The 24,039-nt window shown below is 39.8% G+C and overlaps 1 protein-coding gene across 2 annotated transcripts in view; it reads left to right on the top strand.

Moving 5' to 3' along the window:
• The first annotated feature begins 1,124 nt into the window (after positions 1-1,124).
• LOC118882729 (zinc finger protein 37A-like) overlaps positions 1,125-24,039 on the top strand; it is a 46,423-nt gene continuing 23,508 nt past the window's right edge. For both annotated transcript variants that reach the window (XM_036828929.1, XM_036828930.1), the window contains exons 1-2: positions 1,125-1,358; positions 3,080-3,138. In XM_036828929.1, the coding sequence (XP_036684824.1) occupies positions 3,124-3,138 (15 nt within the window). In that variant the 5' untranslated portion in view covers positions 1,125-1,358; positions 3,080-3,123. The remainder of the gene's footprint in view (positions 1,359-3,079; positions 3,139-24,039) is intronic.

Here is a 24,039-nt window from a genome sequence, read left to right as displayed (position 1 = left end):
ATTATTGTACTTGCCATGACTGTATTTTGAAATGAGTTTAATCTCTTGAAGAATTTGATTCTTTTACATGGATGTTACTAACTGCTCTTATAGCATGAGATCAAGTGGAATTATCATGTGTAGTGTTAAAAAGGAAAGGAAAAAATTGAAAAAAGTTTTCTTTTATCAGTGGACAGCATGTTAAAAACTTGTTAATCAAGAGATCCATCGTAATCCTGAAGAATGGAAAAGGCAAGTTCTGCCATGAATAATGGTATTATGTGTTTCAACAAATCAAATCTGAAGAGCAGTTCCTAGAGTTGTTAACTTTATGCCATTATATCTGCTCAGAACGCTAAAGTTGAATGTCTTTTCTCATTAATGAATGTCCAGTGGACAAAGGATGAAGTAGGTGAGATGTTACTACTGTAGGAGATATGTTATAATGAAAATGGAGCAATGTAACAGTCTCTGGAAGAAATTCTATATCTCAATTCTGCAAGGAACTGTTAAGGAGAGCCAGTATATCAGGAAAATAGTTAATGAAAGATATGTAATTTAGATACTTAAAATTTATTTCAGATGAACAATGAATAAAAGTATATCTCATGGCTTGTATTTGCTAAATCTGGCAATTTTACCCAATGTGCCCAAAGTCACAGACCCTTTTCTTTTTTTTTTTAATTGAAGGAAGTATACTTGATTTAGTGTTGTGTTAGTTTCAGGTGCACAGCAAAGTGATTCAGTCATATATGTGTGTGTGTGTATATATAGAACTTCAGTTATATATAATCTGTATACATACACATAAAAATACTCTTTCAGATTCTTTTCCATTATAGGTTATTACAAGAAACTGAATATTATTCCCCTATGCTATACAGTAGGTCCTTGTTTTATATATAGTAAGCCCAAACTCCTAACTTATCCCTCCCCCCTTCCCCTTTAGTAACCATAAGTTTATTTCCATCGCAGAGCCTTTTCTAATTGAGGTGGCTCTAAGGCTTTCAGGAAATGTACCGTGCGCAGCTTCCTGGCACAGGACGGGGCTGTCACTATGGGCCTTCTGCGCATGTGCACTGCCTCCTCCTCCCCCCCACCCCCGGATGCCGGGCGTGTTCCCGTTCCGCGGCCGCTGTCTCGCGAGGAGATGGTTGCGGAATCTGTGGCGGCTGCGGGCCAGGCAGCTGGCGAGCAGGACGCTGCTGTGGAGCACCGGGGGAACAAGAAGCTCCAGGCCAGAGGCGGGTGAAAGAGGAAGCGGCTTTGTCTCCAGATTCGGTGTAAATCTGGCCCCGTTTTTATGCACCTGATGAGAACCTGCACGTCCCAGCGCTTAATTTTCTCATCTCCAAGGTGCCCTGCCGTTTGAGGCCTCGGTAAGACCGCGCGGAAACTGGCCTTTGGCTGTCAGTAGATGAGCACTTTTCTTCTCAGCGGAGACCCTTGTTCTTTTCCACTCAGGATCTCGCTGAATCCTCCCAACCACCTGTGGTCAGCGTCGCGTCCCCTTTCTAACAGTGAGGCTCCAAGACGGGATAGAAATTCGAAGTGGCGAAGGGAGCAGGGGCAGGAGCAAGGATAGATCCCATGCCTCGTTCTCTGCCCAGCATAAAATCTGAGCATGAGTCGGTCGCAGCAGTAAGCAGCTTGAGTACCCTAACCCCTGAAGGAAATAATGTTGAAGTGAATGCAGCCTTGGTTTTGGGGGATTTCTTCTTGTTTCTAAAGAACCTGTGAACATAAATGGAGGCGTCCAGGCCCCTCTGACCCCCTCCAGCTTTGCCTGTGCCCTCAGTAGCACCAGTTTGCTTTTACAGGAGGTCCTGCTTAAGATCCAGGAGCTTTCGATCTTGGATGACTATTCCAACTGGTTTAGGTTCCACCTTTCTTGCAACAAAGGGGCTTTTGTGAGGTAGGAAGGGGGATTCCCGGGAGCGGGAATTATCCCGGTAGGACAATCAGTTCGCCTGAGACCTCAGTAGAGATCCAGAGCCCAGGTGCAAAGACGCTTGTTGCTCAGCCGGAAGCAATTTGGGTCCTCCTGCCGGAACCACTGTCATATGCAGACTGTCACAGACTGGGTGATGGTGGAAACCTTGGGCCAACTTTCCAGAGAGATGTAAGCTGTGGTTGGGATAGGAGGACAAGACAAAAGGAACACAAGATACTGCTTCTTGGGGAGTTGTGAAGGCATCGTATGGAGGGAAGAGCTGACCAGCCACAGGGGAGGGAATTACCTTCTTCCTCCCTTCACTCTTTACTCCACTCTTTCTGAGCTCTGAGCTGTTCCCACACTCAGCACAACTAGAGATATACTGATGCCCCCTCTATCCCGATCTTACAGAATCAGAGATGGTACTGCAAGACAGGTTGTTAAGACTTGGACTCAAGACAGGTCTATTTCTGCTTTACTTAAAAGATGGAGTTGGGTTGGGGTGGGCAAGAAGTGAGTCAAAAGTGTTAAGTGGTTACAATTCTACATTTTGTTATGGCAGAATCAAGAGGAGACATGGAGTCTCTTGATGGTCTAGGCAGGTCTTTTCTGCTTTAACAACAGATAAGTGAAAACCAGTTTGGTTTGGTTTTTTTTAATTAAAAAATACTTCTGAGACCTGAAACCAATTTAAGGGTAAACCCTTTTTTTTCCTTCCAAAAAAGACCAGCCCTTTTTTCCTTCCAAAAATACCCATCCTTTTTTTCAGAACCTTGTTGAGATTCTCTGGTTTGTAATGAACATTACAAATTTTTGTGCTGAATATTTTTGCTCAGCATCAGTTTTAATGAAAGCATTGTGTTCTGTTCCTTGGCTTTTCCTAATTGGCTTAATTAGTTTAACGTGTTGTTTATATTTTTTCTGTGTTACAGCATACATTGTTGACAAATCAGCAGAAAACAAATGTTTTTACATTTGAAAACTAGCTTGTCCAAACATTACATAATCATCCCAGAGTATGCATGGACGCCGAGTGCTTCCCTCCCTCACTGTTATCCTTTCTGCTCCTTCTCAAAGTGTCTCCCATTTTGAGGTGTTTTGCCAGCTGCTATGTGGAGCTTTCTAGGCAGGTGATGTCACTCATGAGCTTTCCTTCTTTCTCAGGTGTGCCCCCTCAGTTCGCTACATTCTTCCAGGAGCAGCAGAAAATGATCACATCCCAGGTGAGTCGTTTAATTTATGCACAGTTTTGCTTAACACTGATTATTTGAGGTTTATAAAATATCTATACATTCATATGAAATAGTAGAAATAGATATGTTAACATCAGGAAAAATATAGAACAGAAGTCAGCAAATTGCAGTCCATGGGCCAAATGTGGCATGCTGCCTGTTTTTTTATGGCCCACAAACTAAGAATTTTTAGGTGATTGAGAAACAAATCAAGAGTAATAGTCTGTGATGTGAAAATTGTATGAAATTCAAATCTCAGTGTCTGTAAAGTTTTATTGGGACACAGCCATGCTCATTCATTTATGGCCGTGGCTGCCGTCAAATTACAAGGGCAGAGTTGAGTGGTTGTGACAGAGACTGTGTAGCTCACAGGCCTAAAATGTTTACTATGTGGACATTTACTGAAAAGGCTTGCTGACTTCTGATATAGAACAGCAGATCAACAGTAGGACAAAGGTGCCATGTAGGTAAATGCAGATCCTGTGATCTTACTGAGTTGTGAAACTGGGCCATAAAAAAGTTTTTTGATAGACTTCATTAGGTGACATTGTGAACCTTTTTTTTCTTTAATTTTTGGCTGCGTTGGGTCATCGTTGCTGCACGCGGGCTTTTTCTAGTTGCAGCGAGTGGGGGCTACTCTTCGTTGCGGCACGCAGGCTCAGTAGTTGTGGCGCACGGGCTTAATTGCTCCGCAGCATGTGGGATCTTCCCGGACCAGGGCTCGAACCCGTGTCCCCTGCATTGGCAGGCAGATTCTTAACCACTACGCCACCAGGGATGTCCAGTGACATTGTGAACCTTCTAGTGACCGTCTTGCAGTTGCATAAAGAAGTGGTAGGAATAAAGTGAATGATTTTTGTCTAATCCAGGGGAAAAGTTGAGATGTCGAAAGAAAATATGTGATAAATAATTCAAATGAATTAGAGCAGCATTAGGACTCATGGTTGTTCAAAGAAGGGACAAGTCTGGGTAGACCAGGGTGACCTAGGCTGGTTAGTAGGATGAGGCAGGCTATGTGACAATACTGAGGACTGGGCAGAATATAAATCTTTGTAGAATATGGCAAGGGATTCCCCTATTTTAATTGTGGCAAAATACATATAACATGAAATTCACATTTTAACCATTTAAAAGTGTAGAATTTAGTGGCATTTTGTACATTCATGATGTTATGCAACCATAAACACCACTTACTTCCAGAATATTTTCATCACACCAAAAGGAAAACCCATACCCTTAATAAGCAGTACTATAGCTTAATAAACAGTTACTCCCCATTCCCCCCAGCCCCTAGCAACTGCTAATCTGTTTTCTGTTTATGGATTTGCCTTTTCCAGACAGCTCATGTAAATGGAATCATGAAGCCTTTTGTGGGTGGCTTCTTTCACTGATCATGTTTTCAAGACCCATCCATGTTGTAGCTTGTATTACTACTTCATCCCTTTTATGACTGAATAAATATTCCATTGTATGTATATACTACCTTTTGTTTATCCATCATTTTTTTTTTTTTTTTTTTTTTTTTTTTTTAATTTTATTTTATTTATTTATTTATGGCTGTGCTGGGGCTTCATTTCTGTGCGAGGGCCCTCTCCAGTCGCGGCAAGTGGGGGCCACTCTTCATCGCGGTGCGCGGGCCTCTCACCACCGCGGCCCCTCTTGTTGCGGAGCACAGGCTCCAGACGCGCAGGCTCAGCAATTGTGGCTCACGGGCCCAGCCGCTCCGCGGCATGCGGGATCCTCCCAGACCAGGGCCCGAACCCGTGTCCCCCGCACCGGCAGGCAGACTCCCAACCACTGCGCCACCAGGGAAGCCCTATCCATCATTTTGATGGGCATTTGGGGGTGACTCCATGTTTGGTTATTGAGAATAGTGCTGCTGTGAGCATTCACGTACAAGTTTTTGTTTGAAGACCTATTTTCAGTTCTTTCCTGGGAGTGAAATTGATGGATAATATGATAATTCTGTGTTTAACTTATTCTGAAACTGCTAAACTGTGTTCTGCAGCAAGTCCCTTGCAAGGCCTTATGAATTTTATGTTAGCTTTCCTATTTCTGCACAAAAAGGCTGTTGAGATTTTATAATTTTTTTAATTAATTATTTGTTTTATTTTTTTGGCTGCGTTGGGTCTTCGTTGCTGCACGCGGGCTTTCTCTAGTTGTGGCAAGTGGGGGCTACTCTTTGTTGTGGTGCGTGGGCTTCTCATTGTGGTGGCTTCTCTTTGTTGCGGAGCATGGGCTCTAGGCCTGTGGGCTTCAGTAGTTGTGGTGCACGGGCTCAGTAGTTGTGGTGCACAAGCTTAGTTGCTCCGCAGCATGTGGGATCTTCTCAGACCAGGGCTCAAACCCATGTCCCCTGCATTGACAGGCAGGTTCCTAACCACTGCGCCACCAGGAAGGTCCAAGATGAGATTTTGATAAGGATTGCATTGAATCTGTAGACGACTTTGGGGAATCTTGCCACTTTAAGAATATTAAGTATAAGAATCCATGAACATGAGATGTTTTGCCATTAATTTAGGTTTTTAATTTCTTTCAGCAATGTTTTGTAGTTTTCAGAGTACAGATCTTACATATGCTTGCTTAAATTTATTCTTAAGAAGTTTGTTCTTTCGTTTTTTTTATTTTTTTATTATTTTTAACACCTTTATTGGAGTATAATTGCTTTACAACGGTGTGTTAGTTTCTGCTTTATAACAAAGTGATGAGTGATACATATACATATGTTCCCATATCTCTTCCCTCTTGGTCTCCCTCCCTCCCACCCTCCCTATCCCACCACTCTAGGTGGTCACAAAGCACCAAGCTGATCTCCCTGTGCTATGCGGCGGCTTCCCACTAGCTATCTATTTTACGTTTGGTAGTGTATGTATGTCCATGCCACTCTCTCACTTTGTCCCAGCTTACCCTTCCCCCTCCCCATATCCTCAAGTCCATTCTCTAGTAGGTCTGTGTCTTTATTCCCGTCTTGCCCCTAGGTTCTTCATGACCATTTTTTTTTCTTAGATTCCATATATATGTGTTAGCATATGGTATTTGTTTTTCTCTTTCTGACTTACTTCACTCTGTATGACAGACTCTAGGTCCATCCACCTCACTACAAATAACTCAATTTTGTTCCTTTTTATGGCAGAGTAATATTCCATTATATATATGTGCCACATCTTCTTTATCCATTCATCTGTTGATGGACACTTAGATTGCTTCCATGTCCTGGCTGTTGTAAATAGAGCTGCAATGAACATTGTGGTACATGACTCTTTTTGAATTATGGTTTCCTCAGGGTATATGCCCAGTAGTGGGATTCCTGGGTCATATGGTAGTTCTATTTTTAGTTGTTTAAGGAACCTCCATACTGTTCTCCATAGTGGTTGTATCAATTTACATTCCCACCAACAGTGCAAGAGGGTTCTCTTTTCTCCACACCCTCTTCAGCATTTATTGTTTGTAGATTTTTTGATGATGGCCATTCTGACTGGTGTGAGATGATATCTCATTGTAGTTTTGATTTGCATTACTCTAATGATTAATGATGTTGAGCATTCTTTCATGTGTTTGTTAGCAATCTGTATATCTTCTTTGGAGAAATGTCTATTTAGGTCTTCTGCCCATTTTTGGATTGGGTTGTTTGTTTTTTTTGATATTGAGCTGCATGAGTTGCTTGTAAATTTTGGAGATTAATCCTTTGTCATTTGCTTCATTTGCAAATATTTTCTCCCATTCTGAGGGCTGTCTTTTCATCTTGTTTATGGTTTCCTTTGCTGTGCAAAAGCTTTTAAGTTTCATTAGGTCCCATTTGTTTACTTTTCTTTTTATTTCCATTTCTCTAGGAGGTGGGTCAAAAAGGATCTGCTGTGATTTATGTCATAGAGTGTTCTGCCTATGTTTTCCTCTAAGAGTTTTATAGTGTCTGGCCTTACATTTAGGTCTTTAATCCATTTTGAGTTTATTTTTGTGTATGGTGTAAGAAAATCTTCTAGTTTCATTCTTTTACATGTAGCTGTCCAGTTTTCCCAGCACCACTTATTGACTAGACAGTCTCTTTTCCATTGTATATTCTTGCCTCCTTTGTTTTACATTAATTGACCATAGATGTATGGGTTTATTTCTGGGCTTTCTAGCCTGTTCCATTGATCTATTATTTCTCTTTTTGTGCCAGTACAATGCTGTTTTGATGACTGTAGCTTTGTAGTATAGTGTGAAGTCAGGGAGCCTGATTCCTCCAGCTCCGTTTTTCTTTCTCAGGATTGCTTTGGCTATTCGGGTTCTTTTGTGTTTCCATACAAATTTTAAGACATTTTGTTCTAGTTCTGTGAAAAATGCCATTGGTAATTTGATAGGGATTGCATTGACTCTGTAGATTGCCTTGGGTGATTATTGTCATTTTTACACTATTGATTCGTCCAGTACAAGAACATGGTATAATGGTATAACCTTCCATCTGTTTGTATCATCTTCAGTTTCTTTCATCAGTATCTTATAGTTTTCAGAGTACAGTCTTTTGCCTCCTTAGGTAGGTTTATTCCTAGGTATTTTATTCTTCTTGAGGTGATGGTAAATGGGATCATTTTTAAATTTCTCTTTCTGATCTCTCATTGTTAGTGTATAGAAATGCAACAGATTTCTGTGTATTAGTTTTGTATCCTGCAACTTTGCCAAATTCGTTGATGAGCTCTGGTAGTTTTCTGGTAGCATCTATTAGGATTTTCTATGTATAATATCATGTCATCTGCAAACAGTGACAGTTTTACTTCTTCTTTTCTAATTTAGATTCCTTTTATTTCTTTTTCTTCTCTGATTGCAATGGCTAGAACTTCCAAAACTATGTTGAATAAAAGTTGCAAGAGGGACATCCTTGTCTTGTTCCTGATCTTAGAGGAAATGCTTTTAGCCTTTCATCGTTGAGTATGATGTTAGCTGTAGGTTTGTCATATATGGCTTTTATTATGTTGAGGTATGTTCTCTCTATATTTATTTTCTGAGGAGTTTTATCATAAATGGATATTGAATTTTGTCAAAAGCTTTTTCTGCATCTATTGAGATAATCATATGGATTTTATTCTTTTAGTTATTAATGTGGTCTATCACACTGGTTGATTTGCAGATATTGAAAAATCCTTGCATCCCTGAGATAAATTCTACTTGATTATGATGTGTGATCCTTTTAATATATTGTTGAATTTGGTTTGCCAGTATTTTATCGAGGATTTTTGCATCAATGTTCATCAGTGATATTATCCTGTAATTTCTTTTTTGTGGTGTCTGATTTCGGTATCAGGGTAATGCTGGCCTTGTAGAACGAGTTTGGAAGCATTCCTTCCTCTGCAATTTTTAGGAACAGTTGAGAAGGATAGGTGTTAACTCTTTTCTAAATGTTTGGTAAAATTCACCTGTGAAGCCATCTGGTCCTGGACTGTTGTTTGTTGGGAGGTTTGTTTGTTTGTTTTGCTTTGTTTTTAATTGCAGATTCAATTCAATTGCTGGTAAGTGGTCTGTTCATACTTTCTATTTCATCCTGGTTCAGTCTTGGGAGATTTTCATTTATTGTAATTTGTCCATTTCTTTCAGGTTGTTCATTTTATTGGCATATAGTTGTTCATAGTAGTCTCTTATGATCCTTTTGTATTTCTGTGGTGTCGGTTGTAACTTCTCCTTTTTCATTTGTGATATTGATTTGGGCTCTTTCTTTTTTCCCTGATGAGTCTGGCTAAAAGTTTATCAATTTTGTTTATCTTTTTGAAGAACCAGCTCTGAGTTTCATTGAACTTTTAAATTATTTTTTATTCTCCATTTCATTTTTTATTGCTCTGATTTTTATGATTTCATTCCTTCTACCTTTGGGTTTTGTTCTTTTTCTAGTTCTTTTAGGTGTAAGGTTAGGGTGTTCATTTGAGTTTTTTCTTGTTTCCTGAGGTAAGCTTGCATCACTATAAACTTCCTTTTTAGGACTGCTTTTTCTACATCCTATATATTTTGGATCATTGTGTTTTAGTTTTCATTTGTCTACAGGTATTTTTTAATTTCCCTTTGATTTCTTCAGTGATCCATTGGTTGTTTAGTACCATATTGTCTAGCCTCCACTTGTTTGTGTTTTTTGCAGTGTTTTCTTGTAGTTGATTTCTAATTTAATGGCGTTGTGGCCAGAAAAGATGCTTGATATGATTTCAGTTTTCTTAAATTTACTGAGGCTTATTTTTTTTTGGTGTCCTAGCATGTGATCTATCCTGGAGAATGTTCCAGGTGCACTTGAAACGAATGTGTATTCTGCTGCTTTTGGATGGAATGCTATATAAATATCAATTAAGTCCATTTGGTCTAATGTGTCATTTAAGGCCAGTGTTTCCTTGCTAATTTTCTGTCTGTATGGACTGTCCATTGATTCAAGTGAGGTGTTAAAGTCCCCCACTATTATTGTGTTACTGTCGATTTCTCCCTTTATATTTAATATTTGTTTTATGTATTTAGGTGCTCCTGTATTGGGTACATATATGTTAACGAGTGTCGTATCCTCTTTTTGTATTGATCCCTCGTTATGTAACCTTCTTTGTCTTCTGTTAAAGACTTTGTTCTAAAATGTATTTTGTGTGATAAGAGTATTGTTACCCCTGCTTTCTTGTTGTTTGTTTGCATGAAATATGTTTTTCCATCCCCTCACTTTCAGTCTGTATGTGGCTTTAGCTCTGAAGTGAGTCTCTTCTAAGCAGCATATAGATTGGTCTTGTTTTTTAATCAGTCAGCCACACCATGTATTTTGATTGCAGCATTTAGTCCATTGATGTTTCAAGTAATTATTGATAGGTACATACTTATTGCCATTTTATTACTTGATTTATTCTTATTACTAATGCTTCACAGTCTTTATCTAGTAAGTTGCTTATTTCTATTTCAGTAGTTGCTTTTTCAGGGATTTTCTCTTGCTCTTTCAATTGAGACAAATTGTTCTGTCTTCTCATTTTGCTTAACTTACTCTGTCTCTATGAAATAGGTGAAGCAGTTATCTACTGCAGTGCTGAAGAGGTGTCCTTATATGGGAGCATTCCCATACTGTCTGCGTGTGCCCAGTGGCTTTGGTGGTATAGCTGGATTTGACTTGAACACAAGTCATGTCTTTCCTCAGGTTGTGCTGGCAATTATCACCTTGGTAGTAGGTGTTGCTGGAGATGTAGGGACTAGGGGTGGATACAGGTTTAAGCTCAGGCTTCCCCTCTGCTCAGTGGCTGTCTCTGCCCTGTTGGGGATGGGGGTAGGTTCTGTGTTGCTGGTCTAGAAGCCCTGAGGGCTGGGTCCAAGCTGGCTCCATTCCCTTTAAGTATGTGCTCTCCCACTCCCAGCACTGGCACCCTTACTCCAGAGGGAAGCAGCCCTGGAGCAAGGTAGGGTACTTAGCTTGAGCCCCGCGCGCAGGCCATGGCAGTCCTGCCAGGGCAGAGATCTGGACTGCTGATGCACTGCCTGTGTGAGTGCCAGCAATGTCTGCCCCCACCTTTCTCCAGCGCTGCTTTGGGTCTGAGCCTCCTTTTTCCCTCACAGCTGGGCTCTTCCCTTGGCCTCTGCTTCCCTTGACCTGGTGTGGAGTTGTGCTGTAGAACAAGTAGGGCCCGTGTGGGCTCTCAGTGTGGGTCTGGGCATGGGCTGTGGTGTTCTGACTGCAGATGGAGAACATGGCTGCTTCTGATGTGCTAACTGTGTGAGCACCAGTAATGGCTGTCCCTACTCTGTTCAGATGCCATCTTGGGTCTGAGCCACCTCCGTTACACACATCTGGGACCTCACCCAGTGAGGAGGTGCATTGTGAAGCAAGTGGTGCTTGAGCGTTTGCTGGGCTCAGGTTTGGGTGCCTGCTGGGTCAGTTGCAGGAAATTGGTCAGCCATGAATGCAGTTTTCAATCTGCCTTGCTTCAGGAGCAAGCAAGCATGTGGACGCTCCTCACTGGCAAAGTCCAGGTTTCCCATAGCCCTCCTGTTACTCTTACCGGCACTCCAACCAGCTGAGGGGCTCATCTTTCCTATGTTGGGTCCCTGAATATGTTGCTCGACCACTCACTCCCCAGAAAGGATTTCCATCTGTCTAATCTCCCTTTTCTTCCATGTCTTCTCTCAGGGGCACAGGTTTCAGCCTGATCACTTCTCTTAACTTCCTACCTGATTCTGTGTGGATCTTTCTTACAGCCTTGACTGTACAGGATTCTTTCTGCCAGTCTCCAGTTAGTTTTAAGTGAGAATTGTTCCACATCTAGGTGTATGTTTGACGTGTTTGTGGGAGAGGTGAGTTCCACGTCATACTGTGCTATGTTGATCTCCTTCCTCTGTCAAGTGAATAGTTTGCCCACTAAGTTAAATCTGGTCTCACTTATTTACAAAGACCTATAATATAGATGTATTTGGAGACATTCTCAAAGTAACTAAGAGATTTGGGTATAATATTAGGGTTTTACAAAGTTACAAAGCAAAGAATAATAAAAACAAATCACCAAGAAGTAGTTATTGAATCCAGAGAATCCTCAAGGGCTCAGGATAAGATGGATCATTTTTCACATGGAAGTTAGAATTATTTTTCATCCTTAAATTCTCCAGTTTTCTCAGAAATATCTTGTACTGATATTTAAAGTATAAGAAATCAATGAACCCTTCAACTGATTTTATCACAACTTTATTTATCACAAAAATAAATCTCTTTGTAATTAATGTTTATTTAACTCAGGTATTCATTCAGCAGCTACTTATAAAAATCTACTAAGTATCCTTTGCTCTGTACCGTAGGTTCTAACAAAAATGAAATATTGGCGCCTGCAAAAGAGCCGCTCTCAGTGGGGCACAAGTGGGAGATGGGCGCACTGATAGAATACTTGAAAAGCCTTGTAACTGAGGTGCACACAAAATTCTGCTTCATGTTCTTTTTTAAGAAATTGCAGCTGTTTTATTGATCACCTTATCACACTTTCCTGTAGTAAAAAATATGAATAAGTTGACATTTAAGTATTGTTTGAAAAAGTTTCCTGTCATGATAGAACTCTCAGTCTTATTATTTCAACTAATCGAAGTGAATATATTTCAAATATTTATGAATAAGTATTAAATACAAAAGTAAAATTTTACTGGAAAAGCATCTTACAGAGATGGAGTTGGATAGATTTTTTTACAAACTAGTTTGTCAGTGGATGAGAATTACTAGAATGAGAAATAGTCAGCATTAATTCTATTCCAAGTTCAATTCCATGGATGTAAGCATTGTGAAAATTTGTTTGCATAAATAAGTAGATATGAATGAATGGAGTTTTATTATAGTAATGCCTCTAAATTTTTTGAATCCTTACAAATCACGTGCCACTAAAGATCTAACAAAGAAAAATATACTTTTAATGATCTATCAGCTGGTAACTCTGGTTAGGTTCTCTCTCAACTTAACTGAACGCAAGTATAGTCATCCCTTGGTATCTACAGGGGATTGGTTCCAGGATCCCCTCTGAGGATACCAAAATTGACTGATGGCCCAAGTCCCTTAGTTGGCCCTCTGTATCTGCGGGTTCAGCATCCTTACATATGGAGGGTGACTGTAACTGAAAACCACTTGACTTGTAAAATGATAAGTTCTAACTCACCAGTCAGTTGTTCCTTTCTTTGATGTGCTTGAGGGTTTTGCATCATGGGGGTATTTCACCTTAGTAAGGTTTTCCATATTCTTTATGAGTATGTTTTTTGGTAAAGAACATGTATCCTGACATTTTAATTCGAGTATGAAGTACTCTGCCCTTTATATTGAGAATTTAACCTGTTTTCATTTTGTTATGGTTACTTATTTGAATTTATAGCAGCATTTATAGCAGCTTGACTTCAATAACCTGCAAAAAACTGCTCCTTTATATCTCTGTCCCCACCCCTTTTGGTTGTTGATGTCACAAAATTACATCTTTCTTTTTCTTTTTTTCTTTCTTTCTTTCTCTTTCTTTCTCTTCCTTCCTTCCTTCCTTCCTTCCTTCCTTCCATCCTTCCTTCCCTCCCTCCCTCCCTCCCTCCCTCCTTTCTTTCTTTCTTTCTTTCTTTCTTTCTTTCTTTCTTTCTTTCTTTCTTTCTTTCTTTCTTTCTTTCTTTCTTTCTTTCTTTCTTTCTTATTGCTTTACAATGGTGTGTTACTTTCTGCTTTATAACAAAGTGAATCAGCTATACATATACATATATCCCCATATCTCTTCCCTCTTGCGTCTCCCTCCCTCCCACCACAAAATTACATCTTTATATAATGTGTGCTCCAAAACAAAAACGAATAATTCTTTTAAATGTCTTAGTCTCCAAATTATGTAGGAAAAAAAAAGATTTGGAATTACAAACCAAAGTTACATTAATACTAACTTTTATTCTAAATTTTAAAAAACGTATAACTCTCTTAAATCACATAGAAAAGATCAAGTACAGTTAAAAATGATTGCTATAGTAATACTAGTTCTATAATTGCCTATGTATTTGCCTTTATTGGATCTTTATTTGTACGGCTTCAAGTTACTGTCTAGCGTCTTTTCATTTTACCTTGCAGGACTCCCTTGAGCATTTCTTGCAGGGCACATCTAGTGGTCATGAACTCGCTCAGCTTTTGTTTATCTGGAAATATCTTGGTTTCTTCCTGACTTTTTGAAGGACAGTTTTGCTGGATATAGTAGTCTTAGTTGACAGGTGTTTTCATTTAGCCCTTGAATATATGGACCCGCTGTCTTTTGACCACCAAAGTTTCTGATGAGAAGTCTGAAGATAATCTTAATTGAGGATCCGTTTTATGTGATGAGTCTCTTCTCTCTTGCTGCTTTCAAGATTCACTCTGTCTTTTGAAAGTATGATTATAAAGTGTCTTGATATGGGTCTCTGATTTCATTTTACTTGGAGTTTGTCGAGCTTCTTGGATGTTTATATTAATGTATCTCATTAAATTTGGGAACTTTTCATTCAAATATTAGTTTGTCAAATATTTTTTGTATATTTCTGTGAATTTCTTCAAAGATTCTCTGTGCCCCTTTCTCTCTCTCCTTCTTCTTCTGAGACTCCCATGATGCGTATTTTGCTCCAGTTGATGGTGTTTCACAGGTCCTATATGCTCTGTTCACTTTTCTTCAATCTTTGTTCTTTCTGTTCCTCAGTGTTGATAATTTCCACTGTCCTATCTTCAAGTTCACTGATTCTTTTTTCTACCAGCTCAAATCTGCCTTTGAATATCTGTATGAATTTTTCATCTCAGTTATTGTACCTTTCAGCTGCATAATTTCTTTCTGGTTTCTTTTTAGGTTTTCTGTGTCACTCACATTTCCATTTTGCTCACACATCATGTTCTTGACTTTCTCCACATCTTGTTCAAGTTCTTTGAGCATTGGTAAGACAGTGGTTTTAAAGTCTTTGTCTGATATATCTGCTGTTAAGTCTTTTGCAGGGACAGATTCTATTGATTTATATTTTTCTTTTTCATGGACCATACTTTCCTGCTTTTTTGTATACTTTCCTCTGTGTGTGTGTGTGTGTGTGTATAAATATGGAATTTCTGGCTCATATGGCAATTTTATGTTTAACTTTTTTTTTTATGTTTAACTTTTTGAGGAACAGCCCAACTGTTTTCCACAGCATCTTGAACCATTTTTCATTTCCACCAGAAATGTATGATGGTTCCAGATTCTCTAATTCTGGCCAAAATGTGTTTTCTGCTTTTTGATTATAGTCATCCTAGTGTGGGTAAAGTGGTATCTCATTGTGGTTTTGATTTGCATTTCCTAAATGACTAATGATATTGAGCATTTTTTCATGATTTGGACATTAAAAAAAAATCTTCAGAGAAATATCCATTCTAGTCCTTTACACGTATTTTATTTGGGCTGTTTTTCCTTTTTGTTGAGTTGTAAGAGTTCTATGTATATTCTAGATAATCAGGTATTAGATACATGATTTGAAAATATTTTCATCCATTCTGGAGATTGTCTTTTTTCTTTCTTGATAAGATACTTTCATTTTAATTTTGATGAAGTCCAATTTATCTGTTTTTACTTTTATTGTTTATGCATTGTCATATCTCAAAATACATTACCAAATTTTATATTTTATTCTAAGAGTTTTATGGCTTTACCTCTTATATTTAGATCCATGTTGATTTAATTTTTGAATATGGTGTTGACATAGTTGTCTAACATCATTCTTTCCTTGAGATATACTGTTGACCCAGGTCCAGACTATTCTTTCCCCGCTGAATGGTCTTGGCCCCCTTGTTGAAAATCAGTGGTCCAGAGGTATGTGTTTATTTCTGGATTCTCTATACTGTTCTGGTGATCTTCGTGTTGTGTTTTTTTTTTAATATTATTTATTTGGTTGCATGGGGTCTTAGCTGCAGCAGGCGGGCTCCTTAGTTGTGGCTTGTGGGCTCCTTAGTTGCGGCTCCAGGGCTCATTAGTTGTGGCATGTGAACTCTTAGTTGCAGCATGCACGTGGGATCTACTTCCCTGACCAGGGATCAAACCTGGGCCCCCTGCATTGGGAGCATGGAGTCTTATCCACTGTGCCACCAGGGAAGTCCCCGGTCTTCATGTTTATACTTACACCAGTACCTATAGCTTTGTACTAAGTTTTGAAATCAGGAAAGTGTGACTCTTCCCAATTTGTTCTTTTTGTTTGTTTAAGATTGTTTGCGCTATTTAGGACTGCTTGCAATTCCATAATTTTTAGTATCAGGTTTTCCATTTGTGCAGAAAAGGCTGTTGGAATTTTAATAGGGATTGCATTGAATCTTCAGATCACTCTTGGTAGTACTGCCTTTTTTTTTTTTTTAATATTTGTTTATTTTGCTGGATCTTTAGTTGCAGCATGCATGTGGGATCTAGTTCCCTGACCAGGGATCAAACCCGGCCCCCCGGCATTGGGAGTGTGGAGACTTAGCCACTGGACCACCAGGGAAGTCCCAGTACTGCCATTTTAACAATACAAAGTCTTCCAATCTATGGGCATGGAATATCCTTCCATTTATTTAGGTCTTCTTCAAGTTCTTTTCACAGTTTTTTGTAGTTTTGCATATCCCTGGTTAAATTTATTACTAGGTATTTTACTCTACTGGATAATATTGTAAATAGAATTTTTTTTTAATTTATTTTTTGGGTTGTTCATTGCTGGTATAGAAAAAAAAAAACCTGATTGTTGTGTGTTGATTTTGCACTGTTATATAAATAAGTTCCTTTTTACCTCTTTTAAAAAATAGATTCCACATATGAGTGACATCATATGATATTTGTCTTTGTCTTACTTCGCTTAGTATGATAATCTCTAGGTCCATCCATGTTGCTACAAATGGCATTATTTTATTCTTTTCTATGGTTGAGTAATACTGCATTGTATATATGTACCACATCTTATTTATCTATTCCTCTGTCAATAGACATTTAGGTTGCTCCCATGTCTTGGCTATTGTAAACAGTGCTGCAATGAACATAGGCGTGCACGTATCTATTCGGATTATGGTTTTCTCTAGGTATATGCCCAGGAGTGGGATTGCTGGATCATATGGTAGTTCTATTTTTAGTTTTTTAAGGAATCTCCATACTCTTCTCCATAGTGGTTGTACCAATTTACATTCCCACCAACAGTATAGATGGGTTTCCTTTTCTTCACACCCTCTCCAGCATTTATTGTTTTTTAGATTTTTTGGTGATAGCCATTCTGACTGGTGTGAGGTGATACCTCATTGTAGTTCTGATTTGCATTTCTCTGATAATTAGTGATGTTGAGCATCTTTTTGGCCATCTTTATTTCTTCTTTGGAGAAATGTCTATTTAGATCTTCTGCCCATTTTTTTCTTTCTTTTTTTTTTTTTACATACATAGAGCTGCACAAGCTGTTTGAATATTTTGGAGATTAATCCCTTGTTGGTCACGTCATTTGCAAATATTTTCTCCCATTCTTTGGGTTGTTTTTTCATTTTGTTGATGGTTTCTTTTCTGTGCAGAAGCTTTTAAGTTTCATTAGGTCCCATTTGTTTATTTTTGTTTTTATTTCCGTTATTCTAGGAGATGGATCAAACAAGATATTGCTGCGATTTATGTCAAAGAGTGTTCTTCCTATGTTTTCTTCTAAGAGTTTTACAGTATCTGGTCTTACATTTAGGTCTTTCATCCATTTTGAGTTTATTTTTGTGTGTGGTGTTAAAGAATGTTCTAATTTCATTCTTTTGCATGTAGCTGTCCAGTTTTCCCAAAACACCATTTTTTGAAAAGACTGTCTTTTCTCCATTGTATAGTCTTGCTCCTTTGTCGTACATTAATTTTTTTGTGTGTCACTTAGATGTGATTTACAATTTCACTTCCAAAGGTCCTTTTCAGAAGACGGCTTTTCAATGAATTTTAACACAAAGTGTAGAAATTTGTTAGTTTACTAACTCTACTTTTGTCATACACTGGCAATCTCTTTACTATCTAGAAACTAGATGTTATAAAATTGGGACCCATTTGTCCAGTATATACATAATATATACAGTAAAGTTAAATGAAATGCATATAACATGCAGAGCAATGGGTAAGTTGAAATGTTCTAGTACACACTGGCAAAACATCTTTTGCCATCTTCCCTCTCACCTCCCTCAACCCAATGAACAAGCACAGACTACACTGTTCAGAGGGGAGGTTTAACAATTCCATTTCCAAAGACAGTATTTCCCATCAGTTTTTAAAAGATATTTACAAGAGGCATTATTCTACTGCTTCTACTTTTAAATACATAAAGCACTTCTAAATATCTAGAAAGACTAGATATTTCACATAAGAACTTACTTGTGCACTATGTACACAGCACTGTTAAATAAAATTGCACACATGTAACAATGGTTATAATCTGAGGTATCTTCTAAATATGACCATTTTGGCCTGAACTATTCCCTCCCTCACTTCCTTCTCTCCACCACCAATCCAGTGGACAAGTACAAGCATGTGTAATCTTAGAGGTGGTTGAGCAAATTCATATCCAAAAGTCATTTACAGAAGACAAGCTTTCCTATGAATTTCAACACAAATTGTACAAAATGTGCTAATTGTACTACTTTGTCATACACTAGCAACCTCTTTAACATCTAGAGACTAGATGTTGCAAAATTAGGACTTATTTGTCGATTATATACACTATATACACAGCAAAACAAAATACACGTAACATACAAAAAATGGTTTTGTTTGGAAATGTCCAGGTACAAACACATTAGCACATTACCTTTTGCAATTCTTTCCCTCCCATCTCCTCCAAACCACTGAACAAGTTAGACAATAGTATACTGCTCACAGAGGTGGTTTAATATTTAACATTCCCAAAGATAGTACTTCCTATGAATTTTAGCAAAAATATATTTACAGAGCAACATTTTACTACCTCTACATTTACCATATGTCGGGCACTTCTAAACATATAGCTGGACTAGATGTTTCAAATAAGGACTTAATTTGTCCACTATATACAGAGCAGTCTTGAATAAACTGCACACGTGTGACAGTTATAATCTGAAAGTGTCTTCAACATATGTGCATTCTACCCTAATACCAACCCCCTTCCCTTCTCTCCCATCTCCACCAACCCAGAGAGCTATAATGCCCAAGTTTTCAGAAGACAGTCTTTCCTAGAAATTTTAACACAAAATGTACAAAATGTATTATTTACTAACTCTATTTTTGTCATATTCTGGCAACCTTTATAACATCTAGAAAGACTAGATGTTGTAAATTAGGACTCATTTGTCCATTATATACACTTTATACACAGCAAAGTGAAACAAAATGCATGAACATAAAAAAGACAGTAGTTAATCTTGCCTCACTATAAACACACTGGCACAGAGGTCTTTGCACTTTTTTCTCCTTCACCCGACCTTGAACCAGAGCACAAACACAATGCATACTGTTCAAAGAGGTGGTTTGGCCAAGCTTGCCCCCTCTCCAAATAAATAACAATATTTCATATGAATTTTAACAAAAAGATTTTTACAAAATGTCTTTTTATTACCTCTACTTTTAACATATATCAGGCACTTCAGAACATCTAGAATGACTAGATATTTCAAAAAAGTACTTATCATCAACTGTATATACAGTAGTGAGGAATAAAATGCACACACAAGAAATGGTTATAGTATGGAAATGTCTTATAAGTATGACCATTCTGGCATAGAACTTTCTTTTCTTCCTCCTCAAGGTTTTCCATTCCATGTCCTTTAACCCACTGAACAAATGTGGACCTCTGTGGCTCCTTTCTGTTATTTTCTTTGTCTCTATTTCATTTATTTCTGCTCTGATCTTTATGATTTCTTTCCTTCTACTAACTTTGGGTTTTGTTTGTTCTTCTTTCTCTAGTTGCTTTAGGTGTAAGGTTAGGTTGTTTGAGATTTTTCTTGTTTCCTGAGGTAGTATTGTATTACTATAAACTTCCCTCTTAGAACTGCTTTTGCTCAGTCCCAAAGGTTTTGGGTCATCATGTTTTCGTTGTCATTTGTCTCTAGGTATTCTTTGAATTCCTCTTCACTTTCTCCAGTGACCCATTGGTTGTTTAGTAACATATTGTTTAGCCTCCAAGTGTTTGTGTTTTCTACAGTTTTTTGCCTGTAAGTGATTTCTAATCTCATAGCGTTCTGGTCAGAAAAGATGCTTGCTCTGATTTCAGTTTTCTTAAATTTAATGAGGCTTGATTTGTGGCCCCAGATGTGATGTATCCTGGAGAATGTTCCTTTTACACTTGAGAAGAAAGTGTATTCTGCTGCACTGGGAGGGAATGTTCTGTAAATATCAATTAAGTCCATCTGGTCTAATATGTCATTTAAGGCTGTGTTTCCATATTGATTTTCTGTCTGGATAATCCGTCCATTGATGACAGTGGGGTATTAAAGTCCCCCACTATTACTGTGTTACTGTCGATTTCTTTTTTTAATGGCTGTTCACATTCGCCTTATATATTGAGGTGCTCCTTTGTTGGGTGCATATATATTTGCTATTGTTATATCTTCTTCTTGGATTGATCCCTAGATCATTATGTAGTGTCCTTTTTCTCTTGTAACAGTCTTTATTTTAAAGTCTATTTTGCCTGATATGCTTATTACTACTCCAGCTTTCTTGTGATTTCCATTTGCATGGAATATCTTTTTGCATCCCCTCACTTTCAGTTTGTATGTGTCCCTAGATCTGAAGTGGGTCTCTTGTAGACAGCATATATATGGGTCTTGTTTTTGCATCCATTCAGCCAGTCTATATCTTTTGGTTGGAGCATTTAATCCATTGGCATTTAAGGTAGTTATTGATTTGTTTGTTCCTATTGCCATTTTCTGAATATTTTTGGATTTGTTTTTGTAGGTCTTTTTTCTTATCTTTCTGTTTTGTTCTCTTGAGGTTTGATGACTATCTTTAGTGTTATGTTTGGGTTGCTTTTTCTTTTTGTGTGTGTATCTATTGTAGTTTTTTGGTTTGTAGTTCCCATGTGGTTTTGATATAGTAGTCTATATAAGATTGTTTCACGTTGCTGGTCTCTGAATTTCAAGTGCAATCCCCTTTTCCTGCATTTGTACTCTCCTCTTCTAATGGTTGCTGGTTTTGATATCATATTTGTGTGTGGATGATTTCCTACTTTTACTGTATGCTTCCCTTTACTGGTGAGGTTTCCCATTTGTGATTTTCTTATTTCTAGTTGTGGCCTCCTTTCCCCCCCCCCCCCCACCTAGAGAAGTTCCTTTAGCATTTGTTGTAAAACTGGTTTGGTGATGCTAAATTCTCGTAGCTTTTGCTTGTCTGTAAAGCTTTTGATATCTCCATCAAGTCTGAATGACAGCCTTGGTGGGTCGAGTATTCCTGGCTTTAAGTTTCTCTTTTTCATCACTTCAAATATATTGTGTCACTCCCTTCTGGCTAAGAAATCAGCTGATAACCTTGTGGGGATTCCCTTTTATGTTATTTGATGCTTTTCCCTTTTTGCTTTTAAGGTTTTTTCTTTAATTTTTGTTAGTTTGATTAATATGTGTCTTGGCATGTTCCTCCTTGTGTTTATCCCGGATGGGACTCTCTGCACTTCCTGGACTTGGGTGACTGTTTCCTTTCCCATGTTAGGGAAGTTTTCAGCTATCATCTCTTCAGATATTTTCTCAGGCCATTTCTCTTTCTCTTCTTCTTCTCGGACCCCATAATGCAATTGTTGGTGCATTTAATATTGCCTCAGAGGTCTCTGAGACTGTCCTCATTTCTTTTCATTCTTTTTTGCTTTATTCTGCTCTGTGGAAGTGATTTCCACCACTCTGTTTTCCAGCTCAGTTATTCATTCTTCCACCTCAGTTATTCTGCTATTGATTCCTTCTAGTATAGTTTTCATTTCAGTTATTGTGTTGTTTATCTCTATTTGTTTGTTCTTTAAGTATTCTAGTTCTTTGTTAAACATTTCTTGTATCTTCTCAGTCTGTGCCTCCATTCTTTTTCCGAGATTTTGGATCATCTTTACTATCATTACTCTGAATTCTTTTTCAGGTAGATTGTCTATCTCCTTTTCATTTAGTTCTTCTTTGGGTTTTTAGGTTGTTCCTTTGTCTGAAATATATTTCTCTGTCCTCTCATTTTGTCTAAATTTCTGTGCTTGTGGTCTCCTTTCTGCAGGCTTCAGGATAGTCGTTCCTCTTGCTTCTGGTGTCTGACCCCTGGTGGGTGAGGTTGGTCTAGGGGCTTGTGCAGGCTTCCTCATTGGAGGGACTGGTGCCTGCTGTCTGGTGGGTGGAGCTGGGTCTGGTTCTTCTGGTGGGCAGGGCCGTGTCAAAGGGTTGGTTTTGAGATGGTTGTGAGCTCAGTACAACTTTAGTCAGCCTGTCTGCTGATGGGTGGGGCTGTGCTCCTATCTTGCTGGTTGTTTGACCTGAGGCTTTCTAGCACTGGAGCCTTCAGGCTGTTGGGTGGGGTCAGGTCTTGGTGCTGAAATGGGGACCTCCAGGAGTGCTCACACTGATCACTATTCCCTGGGGTCTCCACTGCCAGTGTCCTTGGCCCCACAGTGAGCTACAGTCGATCCCCACCTCCCCAGGAGACCCTCCAAGACCCCTAGATAGGTCTGCCAGGTTCCTTTGGAGGTACTGCTTTGTGCTGTGTCCCAGTGCACATGAGGCCTAGTGTGCACGCCCTCCAAGAGTGGAGTCTGTTTCCCCCAGCCCTGTGGAGCTCCTGCACTCAAGCCCTGCTGGCCTTCAAGGCTAAATGCTCTAGGGGTTTTTCCTCCCAGTGTCAAACCCTCAGACTGTCTTGGAGGGCTATTTTTTTAAATTTAATTATTTTATGTATTTATTTTTGGCTGCACTGGGTCTTCTTTGCTGCACACGGGCTTTCTCTAGTTGTGGCGAGCGAGGGCTACTCTCCATTGCAGTGCACGGGCTTCTCATTGCAGTGGCTTTTCTCGTTGCGAAGCACAGGCTCTAGGCGCATGGGCTTCAGTAGTTGTTGCAGGCAGGCTCAATAGTTGTGGCTCACGGGCTCTAGAGCGCAGGCTCAGTAGTTGTGGCGCATGGGCTTAGTTGCTCCGCAGCATGTGGGATCTTCCTGGACCAGGGCTCGAACCCATGTCCCTTGCATTAGCAAGGTTTCTTAACCACTACGCCACCAGGGAAGCCCTGCAGGACTATTTTTATGTGGGAAGTTCCGTGTAGCCTGCATGGGTTTAACATTTTTTGGTCCAAGGGCTGTTGTCAGTATGGGTGTCTGCCATCTTTTTCTTCAGCTTATGCTTATCACCTTGGTAAGAGGTGTGACTGATGTTTTAGTGACCAGATCCTGCACTGGGTATTGAGTGGGGCCTCCTCTTTGCTCTGTGGTTGTCACTGCCCTGTCAGGGGTGGGGTCTGCTCCCTAGTTGTTGTTGAAGAGGCCCCCAGTCTGTTTCTTAGCTGTGTTTCTGATCTGCGGTGCAAGGTAGGCTGTATTGGACCACTCCCACTGGGAGAGAAGCCACTGAGTACACCTCCTCTGCACGTGTTCACTTCTGAGTGTGCTCTGCTGCGTCACCTTTCACCCGTTGTCGGAGCTCACAAATTCCACTCTCGTTGGCACTGCTTTCAGCCCCACTTTAACTGTGGGTACGCCAGCAATTGACCCTCGTGTCTCTCAGGTATTGTTTTCACCAGGCCACCAGTGTAGATCCACTGAGGTCAGTTCCCAGGACTGCAGTAATCATGCATCTGGAACCACCGTGGGCACTGTGGAGGCAACGCAGACTCTGGCCTGGCCAATCTCCCATGTGTACTTGCCCACAAAGTCCACAGCTGCTAAAGCTAGACCCGTCTCAGCTGCAGGAACACTTGTTGTCCCTTCAGATGTTCCTGAGGTGCTGAGTTTACAAAGCCAGTCATGGGGGTGTAATTCCGTGGTTCACGCAGTGGGAGGAGAGATTTCAGCTCTTTTTTCTTAGTTGCATGGCTCCTGGGGCTCCACTGTGGTTTCAGCCTCACCTCTGCACGTGGGCTACCCACAGGCATCTGCTCCCGGGGCTGCCCTGGAGCACACGAAGCCCTCCCAGGTGGGAGGGGGCTGAGGCAGCAACCAGGGGCGCATGAGCCTGCCCAGGCGGGAGGGGCCGGAGGCGGCCACTGGGGGCACACAAGCCTGCTCTGGCAGGAGCCCCTCCTAGTGCCCGCGGAAGCAGCAGCCAGCACGTGGGGAAAGAGGCAACAGTAGTGGCCCCGCTCTCTGTGTGTCACTCAACAATGATGCTTCGCGTCTATGGCAGCCTGGGCTTTCTCCCTGAGCATTCCCAGTTACGGAGCTCCTCACTCCCACCCCTTCATGTTGTCTCCTTGCAGCCAACAGCAGTCCTCTTTTTGGATCTGTTCTCCAAGCACCCTGTTCCAGCACCCAGCCCCTGTTGTACTGGTGGACACACACCTCAGCCTGGGGT

The sequence above is a fragment of the Balaenoptera musculus genome, chromosome 16 (genome assembly GCF_009873245.2).
Source record: "Balaenoptera musculus isolate JJ_BM4_2016_0621 chromosome 16, mBalMus1.pri.v3, whole genome shotgun sequence".
Taxonomy (NCBI): domain Eukaryota; kingdom Metazoa; phylum Chordata; class Mammalia; order Artiodactyla; family Balaenopteridae; genus Balaenoptera; species Balaenoptera musculus.
This window is presented reverse-complemented; position numbering and strand designations above follow the sequence as displayed.